At 45.9% G+C, this 12657-nt stretch overlaps 1 protein-coding gene across 2 annotated transcripts; it reads right to left on the reverse strand.

Moving 5' to 3' along the window:
* Positions 1 to 2848: 2848 nt before the first annotated feature.
* EEF1AKMT2 (EEF1A lysine methyltransferase 2) lies at positions 2849 to 12326 on the reverse strand. 2 transcript variants are annotated; one of them, XM_031044340.2, is made up of 6 exons: positions 12260 to 12326; positions 11906 to 11971; positions 11032 to 11146; positions 5142 to 5249; positions 4092 to 4308; positions 2849 to 3342 (listed from the first exon to the last, which is right to left on the reverse strand). In XM_031044340.2, exons 1-6 carry the CDS (start codon positions 12310 to 12312, stop codon positions 3218 to 3220), a joined length of 684 nt encoding a protein of 227 aa, XP_030900200.2. In that variant the 5' UTR covers positions 12313 to 12326; the 3' UTR covers positions 2849 to 3217. The 2 variants fall into 2 exon arrangements, with proteins under 2 accessions (XP_030900200.2, XP_005143789.2); XM_005143732.4 differs by having other exon boundaries at positions 2898 to 3339.
* Between the last annotated feature and the right edge of the window lie 331 nt (positions 12327 to 12657).

The following is a 12657-nucleotide window of genomic DNA, read 5'->3' on the forward strand; positions in this document are numbered from 1 at the left end:
GATGCAAAGCCTGCTGGCACTAAGAGAATCGCATCCTCCAGCATGTTGTCCAGCAAGAAGGGAACACAAACCCCTTGTGCTATGCCTATGTTTGATGCAAGATTACACCCAGATCCAGAAAGATGGGCCAGCTCTGTAGCATCATCCCACCCTAAACCCAATACAAAACCTGTGGGCTCAGCCACTGTTGAGATCCGTGGAAGACATTAGTTTTACTACCCACAAACCTCATAGTTGACCATAAAATCACATACACAGTTTTCAGGCAGCAAAACAAAAGGAGTAAAATATATTTCTATTACTGTATTTATTCTGCTGAAAGCAAGAGTCACACAACTGTGTAGTCATGAAGATCCCAGCCTTTGTGAACTACCATGAAGCCTCTTTTTTAAGGGTTTTTTTCACTGAAAAACATTAACATTTATCATAGAATCCTGGAATGGTTCAGGTTGAAGGGAACCTAATGTTCATCCAGTTCCAACCCCTGCCATGGACAGGGACACCTTCCACTGGAGCAGCTTACTCCAAGCCCCTATGTCCAACCTGGCCTTGAACTCTGCCAGGGATGGGGCAGCTACATCCAGCATCTATATCATAGAGATCATCCCTTCATGAAGAGCCATCTACCACAGTGAACCACCTCAAATTAAGGACATTCTTTAACATGTCATTTCCAAACCCTAACAGTCAGAAAAAAACCCATTGCTTAGGTCAGTTTTAGAGCTGTACCTCGACCCCATTATTCATCAAATATCAGGTTTCCAACAGAGCAGATTTTAAGTAGTAATTCTTTGGTTATTATTGCCTTAAAATAAATCTCCTGCAATGTGTTACAAGCATTTTTCTACTCCCAAGTGATACTTCAAAGTGCTTTGGCCTGTGAAAGAATATGCAAACTACAGACCAGATGCAGAAATCCTTGGTTCCAAGCAATAACTCGTGTGCTTGTTGGAGACTGTGACAAATTTAGGAATTAAAACCTTTCCATATGGGAAAGTCACTCCATTTTTCCACTCATTTCCACTCTATATTATTGGTGACATTAGTGTGTGTATCTCAACCTTATCACTGGATCCTGTAATGCCAAATGTAAAGCAGAAGAACCACATCTCTGAAGGACTGCTGCCTACAGAGCTATAGGTAGCCCAGATGTGGTGGGGAAATGCTTCAAGTGGAAGCCCTCCATAAACTATGACCATGACTTAGGCTGCAAAAGGAGGTTGCTCCTCTTTCCCCACACTAAGAAGCCTCCTTGATAGAAACTGTATTCATATAGGAGGAAATAATGGCAAAAAGAAACATGACAGCTCTCCAGAACATCTGAGGAACAGCCACATGATAGCAAGAGAAAACAGTGAATTACTCCCATTGCTTCCAAATGCCTTGTTAAAACCCATGCTTGATCATACAACTTGCATGACAGCCATGTTTTCTGATGCTAAAATGTCTGTGGAACCATTTTAGGAAGCTTATTTTTAACCTTAAAAATGATATAAAAACATTAGCTAGGGGAGAGCATGTATTAATCATCCGTCCTAGAAAGAGGAGAGAACAATACTTGCCCTGAACCTTCTGTATCTGGAGTGTGAATCTGGAGTTGAATTCCTCTTAATTGATTAAAGGAAAAGCCATGACTTTCTTTTCATTCCATGATCAAAGACATATCATGCCTTCATTAGCACAGATTACAGATGGGAATAAAGCAGATGCCTTAAATGCATCCTGCCAGAGCACTTGCCAATTACAATTGCTTTGGTTTAACTCTACCTGATGCCAAATTGGCTACAAAAATGCCATACTCTTCCGATTGAGGTTATCAGTATTTACTTTGAATCCTTTGTACTAATCCATCAAAAATCCTCTGTCTGAGTCACTACTCGCATGTCACAGCATTCCCGTTGGCTGCTGGAAGTCTGCTGGGCAGATACTGTACATTTTACTATGTTAGTTACCTAAATGGTAACAAGAACTTGAGTTAGGAACCCAACTGACCAAACATGCAAAGAGCTACTCACTGGGACTAAATGCTTTCACCACCACTGGCAGACCATCCTCCCAGCAGAACCAGTATACCCATTTTGCAGAAAGATGTAGAACTTAGGATTCCTACCTTTAACACATCACCAGAGGGAGCACAGAGGAAGGACTCATCACTGTGCAAAGAACCCCTTATTTCCTATCACAGGAAAGGGCTGAAAGTATTCCTTGGTGCTTAAAGATCTCTTGAAGTCTGGGAACTAGGGGAACTCTGGAAACCAGAAGGTGATGGAAACCAATGCTGTGATAAGCAAACATGACCTTGCCTGTGAAACAAAACTTGGTTGCCTAATAGGGCCTCCTTGTTGTCTGAAAGAACAAGTTTGGTGTCACCCACACATGTTTGTAAAGGCAGAAAGAAATCTCATTTTCCTACCTGACAAGCAATAGTGTTCTGAAAATACAGAACAACAGAACCATAGAATCCTGGAATGGTTTGGGTTGGAAGGGACCTTGAAGCTCATCCAGTTCCAACCCCCTGCCTGGAAGGGGGTTGACCATTCACTGGTGTCCCCTGGAGGGACCCCTTCCACTGGAGCAGCTGCTCCAAGCCCCTGTGTCCAACCTGGCCTTGAACGCTGCCAGGGATGGGGCAGCCACAGCTTCTCTGGGCACCCTGTGCCAGCGCCTCAGCACCCTCACAGGGAACAGCTTCTGCCTAAGAGCTCAGCTCAGTCTCCCCTGTTCTGGCAGGTTCAAGCCATTCCCCTTGGCCTGTCCCTACATCCCTTGTCCCAAGCCGCTCTCCAGGTTTCCTGCAGCCCCTTTAGGCACTGGAGCTGCTCTCAGGTCTCCCCTTCAGGAGCCTTCTCTTCTCCACGCTAAACCACACAACAGAGAAATGAGATTTTTGTTGTGACTCTTTTGGTCACTGATTAGAGATACAGGCATTAAATACAGTTAATCTTTGTGTTCCAAACACAGATGTCATTCACTTCTGTTAGTCTCCATATTCCAAATGCCTCGTTTCTCTCTTCCAAACCTGCAGCTTCCCTACAACAAATGAGGTTGTAGCAAGGACAGAACAAGGCAAGTTATGCAAAGCTGAAATGTTCTTAGGGCAACGTTTTACAGCCCCTTAGAGCTCCATACATAGTACTTTACTGTGTACTCAAAGAGCATTTATTTACATACATGTCTGAGGTTTTCTGTCAGGTTTAAAGTTTAGGCTTTTCTCATCTCATCTGTCCAAGATGGATGGCCTCCCTTTTTTCCTTTGGAAAACCAATGCTGTTACACTGTTCCCAATTCTTCCTCCAAAGCAAAACTTGGGTGTTGGCAGCTCCTCCAGAACCTCAAATCCTGCTGGAGAGAAATTAAAATGCTTTTATTAGAAGGAAGTCATTTTATTCGCCTCTTGGATAACCCTTTACAAACCATTCTTTATTCGCCTGGAAAAACTTGCAAGGCAGTTACTTGGAGTTTATAGGACTGTGTTGTTACACTGCACCACTGCTTTCTACAGCTGAAAGCCTTCCATGGATAATAAAACTCTTAGCTGGCTGACTCATGCACATTAATGGCAGAAAAGATGGGAATTTGCCAGTGGTTTTAGTTCCCCAGAAGGGATGGTTGGTTTAGATCCACACTGAGGTTCAAGCCTCAGGCATGAGACTGAGGAGCTAAGTGGCATGGAAAAAACCCTTAGAAAGGTCACTGAGGAGGTGACATGAAAGATCATGGTCACAGACTTGCCAGTTCATCTAAATATGGGTAGCAATGCTGTCCTGGTTTCAAAGCCATCAGATGGGTGAACTGGAGCTGGTAATAAAGGGCCAAAGGAGAAGTATCATTCAGGTACACGCTTCCCCAGTGTAACTAGGCTGAAATCCTCATCCTCCAAAGTATAACGAAACCTGTCCCTCCTCAGTGTGCTGGCACTTGCAAACCCAGAATTCCTGTGGGAAACTGAGGGAAAACAGACTGAAGCATTTACCAGTCACTTTACCTTGTCTACTCCTGATCTGAAAGAGGAAATATGCTAACACAGACATTAAAATTTACTCATCCTTACACATCCACACACTGACAGATGGTTCTGTTCACTTGCTTACCTTCTCTGAACTCGTTCAACAGCTCCTCCTTGGTCCAGTTGCAAGATGTGATGAGGAAGAAGCCCTCTGGTTTCAACACACTGCAGAGGGATCTCACGTACTGCTTCCTCTTTGCCTCTGCGTTATCAGGATTGAGGCTTATGGCATCAAAAGTCCCCTTGTCAATACAGATCTCAAAGCCTGACAGCTCAGCTGATGGAGCCAGGAAGTCTTCTACCTAAACCAGAAGTCTGCAACTGTGAAAACAAATCTTCTACTCAGGAGCTCCTAAATCTTTAATGCTAACACTTTAAAATACAAAGCCTCAAACCTGACAATAGGTGTGCTTAGGAAAGGGATAACTCACAGCTCTTCACACTTAAAATGCCCTGACAGCTTCTTTCTTCTCTATGCATCATGTGATGATCTATTTGTGATAAAGCCTGTGTATATACCTGTCCATCTAAAACTCAAACTGAAGTGCAGTCTTTAAATAGTTATCCCTGGCTTCCCAGGTGCTGCATGCTGAGTGCTGTACAAATAGAGAAGAATAGACAGGGCTGCTACAAAGAGGTTACAACTGGTGTACAAGGACAGAGACAGAACACAAGTCCAGAGCTGGAGGGTAAAACAGCACAGCAGAGAGAGAGCTCAGGATGAAAGGCAGTCACAGATTCACAGGATGGAACCTCTGGTCCTATCCCCTGCTCCAGCAGGGATTCCCAAACCTCCTGCTGCACGGCTGCTGTTTGCATTCTATCACCTCAGGATCTCAGCCTCTGTCTCAGATGTGACATTCAGAATGTAGCAGCTAAAACAGAGAACTTCCCAAACGCTGCCTGTAGAAGCAGGGGAATCTTGTCAGCCCTATGACTGTTACAGACAGCAATAAAAAAAGGACTAAAAATCTTCGTGCAAATAGAGATTTATTAGGTTAGAGTTCTCTCACAAATGAATGCCAAAAGACATCACTAATACAGTACACTGAGTACATCTGAGTAGCAGTTTGGTTGTTTAATCTTGGGTTCAATTGCTTTCTATTTCCTCACTCAACTTTCCCTCTGAACTTACCTTTAATTTAATGTTGGACATCCCTTCTTTCTCTCTTATTTTTTCTGACAGCTGTATTGCAGAAGGAGAATAATCAATCCCTGTCAGGTTCATGAAGCCATACTTTGCCTGGGCAGAAACAGAGAATCTTGATCAGTGTGCTAGCAGTATTTTTAGCAAACAAATGTATTCCCTACCTATAATCCATCTCATTTCAACAGCATCCTGGCCTGTATCAGCAATAGTGTAGCCAGCAGAGCCAGGGCAGTGATTGTACCCCTGTCCTGGGCACTGGTGAGGCTGCACCTTGAATCCTGTGTTCAGTTCTGGGCCCCTCGCTACAAGAGAGACATTGAGGTGCTGGAGTGGGGCCAGAGAAGGGCTACAGAGCTGGTGCAGGGCCTGGAGCACAAGAGAGATGGGGAATGGCTGAGGGACCTGGGGGGTTCAGTCTGGAGAAAAGACCATGCCAAGTGCAAGGTCCTGCACCTGGGTTAGGGCAATCCCAGGCACAGCTACAGGTTGGGCAGAGAAGAAATTTAGAGCAGCCCTGCAGAGAAGGACTTGGGGGTGTAGGTCAATGAGAAAATGAACATGAGCCAGCTTCAGTGTGCACTCACAGCCCAGAAAGCCAACCGTGTCCTGGGCTGCATCAAAAGGAGCGTGACCAGCAGGTCAAAGGAGGTGATCCTGCCCCTCTGCTCTGCTCTTGTGAGACCTCACCTGGAGCATTGTGTGCAGTTCTGGTGCCCTCGACATAAAAAGGACATGGAACTGTTGGAACAAGTCCAGAGGAGGCCACGAGGATGCTCAGGGGCTGGAGCACCTCCTGTATGGAGACAGGCTGAGAAAGTTGGGGCTGTTCAGCCTGGAGAAGAGAAGGCTGCGTGGAGACCTCATAGCAACTTCCAGTATCTGAAGGGGGCCTACAGGGATGCTGGAGAGGGACTCTTCATTAGGGACTGTAGTGACAGTACAAGGGGTAATGGGTTCAAACTTAAACAGGGGAAGTTCAGATTGGATCTGAGGAAGAAATACTTTACTGTGAGGGTGTTGAGGCACTGGAATGGGTTGCCCAGGGAGGTTGTGAATGCTCCATCCCTGGCAGTGTTCACGGCCAGGCTGGATGAAGCCTTGGGTGATATGGTTTAGTGTGAGGTGTCCCTGCCCATGGCAGGAGGGTTGGAACTGGATGATCTTAAGGTGCTTTCCAACCCTAACTATTCTATGATTCTATGATTCAAAGAGAAGGCTCAGGGGGTACCTTACCGCTCTCTACAAGTGCCTGACAGGAGGATGGAGCCAGGAAGGGGCTGGTCTCTTCTCACCAGTACAAGGAACAAAGTGTGGGACAAGAGGAAATGGCCTCAAGCTGCACCAGGGCAGGTTTAGATGGAGCTGAGGAGCAATTCCTTCCCCGCAGGGTGCTCAGGCATTGGAACAGGCTGCCAAGGGCAGGGCTGCAGGCACCGTCCCTGGAAGCATTCACACACCATGTAGACAAGGTCCTCAGTGCCATGGGTTAGTGGTGGCCTTGGTATTGCTGGGGTAAAGCTTGGACCTGATGACCATAAAGGGCGTTTCCAACCTGGTTGATTCTATGATTCTCCTCCTCTTAATGACTGAAAAAAACCCTCTATTTACTCATTTGTATTCCTGTTAGCAGTACAAGAGCTAAACAGCTGGGAGAATGAGCTGAAATAATTCCATCCTGCTCAATACCTCCTCAAAAGAACTGTTGACTGAAAGCTGGCTTATGTCAACAAGTGGAAAATGGAGCAGAACCATGAAAAGGAATACCCTGGAGGGGAACAGGCTCTATTATCTGCACCAAAAGTAACCTAGAAACCAGGAATTTCCAGCAAGGAGAACATGTGCTAATGCCAGATGCTTCAAAATCAGAAGAAAACTTCTCTGACATGTAACATCTGAGATTGAGCAATTGTTTTCTAACTCTCAAATGGTAAGAGCCAAAATATGCAACCCATTTTATCAGTACAGAAATCCACTGCAAAAACTTTACATGTTTCTAATTATTCATGCTAATACCTATTTGAATGCAATCATTTGCATGCTACAAGCTCTTCGTATCAGCAACTTTCAGGCAGGTTATGCACCACATAAAAGAGCATACAGAGACTTTCTGTTAATGTAACTTCAGAGCAGATAACGATAACCCAGTTCAGGAAACTCAGGCAGTGAGATCCCAACAACCCTTGTGCAAAGCAACTTCGAAGGTGGCAGGGACACATCTTTACCCTGAGGTAGAAGCTGAAGAGACCAGATGTGGGTATCATGTGTGTCAGTGGGTCTGGCTGGATGCAAAGCTAACAGGAAGAGCTCTGATCTTAAGGGCAGCTGCAGACAGTAGCAGAGACAGGGAGGAGGCTCAGGTTTGGTTTGGTTGTGAACAATACATACACTTTAACTATCATTAAGCAATAAGCTGAGTTTCTACGTGTTCCAAAGGCTGATACCTCACCAGCAATAGAGTTTAGCAACCCTGCCTCCTTCCCACAGCCCTTTTCCCTGTCTGAGCTCAGTGCTCACCAGCTGTTCTATACTGAGGAGTAATTTCAGCTGAACACAAAGATCTTGTTGTTTGCAGTTAATGAACAACAGAGGATTGCTCAGGCTTCTGCCCACGTTCCTCCCCAGAGCAAATCAAGCTTTCTGAGATGCCTGCACTGAAGACCTGGGGGTGGAAGAGGAGTTCCCACAACAGTCTGTTGGAAAAGGAAGAGCTTGAGTCAATTCAGGGAGTTCCCATTCACTCCTATAGTCTCCTGGGCAGAGAAGGAAAGCTTAAGGATAAACAACATTAAATGCTGCTAAACCTGCATGGCCTGACTATGGAGAGCCAGGACGGGATCATTCACTCAAGTGCCAAACGTGACCATGCTGCATCCTGCAACTGGAATCCTGTCCTGAAGGTCCTATTTATAAACACTCCTGCTATTTTTAACAGATTAAATAGCAGAAGGGAGTGTGCAATGTGATCAGCACTGCCCCATAGAGTCACAGACTGGTTTTGGGTTGGAAGGGACCTTAAAATTCATCCAGTTCTAGCCCCTGCCACAGGCAGGGACATCTTCCACTGGAGCAGCTGCTCCAAGCCCCTGTGTCCAGCCTGGCCTTGAGCACTGCCAGGGATGGGGCAGCCACAGCTTCTCTGGGCACCCTGTGCCAGCGCCTCAGCACCCTCACAGTAAAGAATTTCTTCCTTGTATCTAACCTGAACTTCCCCTGTTTCAGTCTGAACCCATCACCCCTTGTCCTATCAGTACAGTCCCTGATGAATAGACCCTCTCCAGCATCCCTGTAGCCCCCTTCAGATACTGAAAGGCCCCTATCTTTGGGCCTGTGGTGCAGCCAGGTAGACACCCTCACTTGGGCAGTGAATACCCTTTACTTAGAGAAGTTTTCCAATACTGTTTGCTCCCACAATACTCAGGGTATAAAAAAGAGAAGGTCAGAGCTCTATGTGGTGGCAGCAACATTTCCTTAAGACCTGGAATTCCTGGAAGGTAAAACCATTAGGTCAGCAGGGCAACCCCCAGACTCCTGTTGTTGACAGGGGTAGGACCATGGTCTGCACCTGCAAACACAGTACAGGGTCCCACTTATGTATCTGAGACCCTCAAAGCAAGCAGGAAGAAGAAACCTCCAGCAGCCTTTCTCTTGCAGCTTAGAGCTGGGCAGATCCCTGCAGTGTGTAGGTAGAAGACATTTAGCAGTGTGCTGGATGCTCTGCCTTCTAGCTGGGTACTGGGGCCAGTTTACACAGGATAAAAGTCTTTCTTGTTTTCACTTTATTTATTACCTGCTTTTCAAATGGCTTTCCAGCCTCCTTTTTGTGCAATATTCCCTGCTGGATCTGACAATGTCTTACCTGGACCCACCTGCATTTAATGTTACTTTGTTCCTGCACTCCCATTTATATTCTTTACTGTTAACAGTATTCAGGGCTTAGTGCTCCACAACTAAGTGTACTCTACAGCACCTCTGCCTGTTCTCGTCATGGTCTAATTCATCCCCCAAGCATCTGCCTTTGAGGGAGGTGCTACTAATGCTCTACATGGCTGAAGTCTGACTGCCTTTCCCAGTACTGCCATTTCTAGCACATTAGCAAGTCCAGCTCCAAAGGCAGAACTGCTCTACAGCAACTGATGTGCTTGCCAAGACAATCCCAACATGACTTTCAAAGCCCAGCAGCTACCACATAAAAATACTCTTTTTACATCAACTAAGAGAGGGAGATCCTGAATTATTTAGCACCAATAAACAATGTGATTTTTTGAAGCCACTTTTCAGATGAGAACTGGACTGAAAACTTCTTAAAGCAAGCAGTGCTTTAAGGTGCTTAATGTAAGGGTGCTCTTATGCAGTTTAATCGTTTTTAAAAGCTCACAGGCTGTCATGTTCCCATTAGAGAATGAAAATCAATGCCAGGTTTGCAAGTGGGGCCAGTATAAAGTTGAAAGCTTATAAATTAGATTTTTCTGTTGGATGTTTCCACAATGATACAGCTGGTGAGCACTGCATTTAGCAATCCCTGATGAAGAGCCCCTCTCCAGCATCCCTGTAGGCCCCCTTCAGATACTGGAAGCTGCTATGAGGTCTCCACGCAGCCTTCTCTTCTCCAGGCTCCAGCCCCAACTTTCTCAGCCTGTCTCCATACAGGAGGTGCTTCAGTTCCTGATTATCCTCTTGGCCTCCCTCTGGACTTGTTCCAACAGTTCCATGTCCTTTTTATGTTGAGGACACACATCAAAGTTGATTTTAAGATATTCCATTATGAACTCGATTTTGACCTCCAGCCCTTTCCATGTCTACAGTAACTAATGGAGCCAGTGGAGAACGTAGGACAGAATGGCAGCTCCTCCCTTCACCAGCTCTCCTGAATATTAGACCAAAGGAGCTAATAAGGAATAGGGAAAAAATGGGAACTCCCAAACACACTGTATCACTGCAACAACATGACAACACTTCAGAGCATGTCTGGGAAGGGGTTTCCACTCTGACAGATATGGACACTTCTTGAAAATAAGTAATTTTTAAGTCATTTATAAGAAAACCCCTTCATTTTAACCACTTTTTATACTGATAGCAAGAGTTATTATTAGAACTGAGTGCAAAGCAAGGGTCTGGCTTTGCACAGGTGAATACTTCATGCATTAATCCACTTAGTTTCCTTGTCTGGGGATATTTTACACAACAACAACAAGATGTGCATTTTAAATGTAGGAAAATAGAAAGGTAAAGTAAGTTACTCAGGTTGACTGATGTAAAGAAATACCGTAGATTTTGTAATGTGAAGTGCTGACACTCTGAGCAGCACTGAGAAAGGACAAGTTGGAACAAGTCTAGAGAAAAAAAAGCAGCTTGTTTCCATTTGCTAGAACAACAGACAAGTTCTGTTCCCAGGTCTGCACCCCCTAACAGCACTGCTTGTTCAAGCAGTTATGCACCAAAGCCCCCCCAGGCTGTTTAAGAGCCACTTGTCTTTGTGACAGGATGTTCTTCAAAGCATATCAACAGCACTAAGTTATCTTCACGCATACTCTTAAACCATATGACAATATAAAAACTGATGCACAGTGACCAGTGTTCTGGTGATGAGAAAGAACAAAACATGTTCAAGACTGGGTTGGACAGAGCACTAGGTGCCATGGTTTAGTGTGAGGTGTCCCTGCCCATGGCAGGTGGTTGGAACTGGATGATCTTAAGGTCCTTTCCAACCCTAACTATTCTATGATTCTATGTTTCATTTTTGGTTACTTGCTTTTTGGTTTTCAACTAAGTTTCAGCTTGCCATGATTACTACTCTCACTTGCAAGTGCTGTATTTAAACTACTCCATTTGAAGCATCAATTCTGTATGAAAAGCACAACGTTTGTAATATACCAACCAATTCAATCAGTAAAACACCGTTTCCAGTTCCAATGTCAAGCACAGGGCTGTCAAGGGGGATCTTCTGCTTTTCCAGCCATCTGATGATGCGAGTCATGCTTTCCTCTCCAAACCTATGAAAAACAAGGGCTCAGGTAAGTCAGACAGCAAAACTGTACAAAAGGCACAGCAAACTGACTTCATCACTCCCTCCCTCCAGCTTCTGCAAAGCACCCTTTACTGAAGCACTTGAGTAACAACTGTCACAGCTCCACGATTGCTTTGTATAAATTAATTGTATGGCCCTAAAATTCACCAAAACACCAAGTCTGGGTAGATTTAGATTAGATCTTAGGCAGAAGCTGTTCCCTGTGAGGGTGCTGAGGCGCTGGCACAGGGTGCCCAGAGAAGCTGTGGCTGCCCCATCCCTGGCAGTGCTCAAGGCCAGGTTGGACACAGGGGCTTGGAGCAGCTGCTCCAGTGGAAGGTGTCCCTGCCCGTGGCAGGGGTTGGAGCTGGAGGAGCTTTAAGGTCCCTTCAACACAAACCAGGCTGGGATTCTATATATAAAAACAGGCAGCAGCACCATCAACTTCTGTAGTTAAACCTAAGCTCAGGGATAAAAAGCACATCCCTCAGTAACATACACCACAACCACACGTCACTCTGCACAATGACAGTTTTCCATGTGAAACTGAGAAATCACCATTGCAAACTCAGGCACAAGAGGAACTGGCAGCTTCAAGACTAAAGTTCCCATCACCTTTCCAACATCCAGCATTATCCAGTACCCCACTGACTCGCTGTGTTTTTGCAATGTCTACATTTATAAAGAAATAATAGGAACACTCTATTTCAATTACTTTAATAACTAATTTAGCTGTTTTATTTACCAAATTTCCCCAGCATCTCCGATGTCTTGAAAAGTCTGCAGCTCTCTGTCATAGGCAGCATCCCAGCTGGAGTCCAGGGGAGAGAAAGGAGAGGATATGGCAATGTACACTGGAAAAGGGTTAGATAAAAGAGGGACGAGACACTGTATGGATACAGCAGTGCCACTTATTGTATCATCTGTATAGGTTAACTGCTCGGGGACACGCTGTGAGCAGGGAACTGAGCGCTATGAGCGAGTGCCGAGGGCCCAGCTCGGGCCTCCTGCTCCCGGGCACCAATACCGGTTTGGGGTGAAGGAACCCGTTCACCCCATAACCCGCCCCATAGCCAGCCCCATAGCCAGCCCCACTCACTGCTCTCTGGTGCCCAGCACCGAGGGGCTGAACGGCTCCTCCGGCACCGCCATCCCTGGCCCCGCAGCCACACCATAGAGAGCAGCCGGGAGAGGCCGCGGGCGCCGCTCTGGCGCCTGGAGGACTGGTGCTCACTGCCCCGCGGGGAGCGGAGCCTTAGGGGTCAGGGCCCTTAGAACAACCCGAGTGGTTTGTAGGTTTATTTAGAAGAGAAAGACACGCTCTAAATGATGGGGTTTTCATGGGTGCAGTCCGCATGGGTCAGCTGAGCCAGAGCAGCGTTTTACCCTTGAAAAAGGGTAAAATTGAAATTAAAACTCTTACTGAAAGCGAGGGCCATGGAGCTGCTGCGAGGGCTGGAGCAGCTCTGCTCTGGAGCCAGGCTGAGAGAGCTGGGC

Source organism: Melopsittacus undulatus, chromosome 4 (genome assembly GCF_012275295.1).
Source record: "Melopsittacus undulatus isolate bMelUnd1 chromosome 4, bMelUnd1.mat.Z, whole genome shotgun sequence".
In the NCBI taxonomy this organism is placed as follows: domain Eukaryota; kingdom Metazoa; phylum Chordata; class Aves; order Psittaciformes; family Psittaculidae; genus Melopsittacus; species Melopsittacus undulatus.

Excerpts from the sequence above, each read along its gene's own strand:
- EEF1AKMT2 (XM_031044340.2), bottom strand. The coding sequence starts at position 12,312 with ATGGCGGTGCCGGAGGAGCCGTTCAGCCCCTCGGTGCTGGGCACCAGA. Across the intron at positions 11,972-12,259 it reads GTGCTGGGCACCAGAGAGCA|CTGGGATGCTGCCTATGACA; the intron begins GTGAGTGGGGCT and ends CCTGGACTCCAG. Across the intron at positions 11,147-11,905 it reads GGAGATGCTGGGGAAATTTG|GTTTGGAGAGGAAAGCATGA; the intron begins GTAAATAAAACA and ends TGTTTTTCATAG.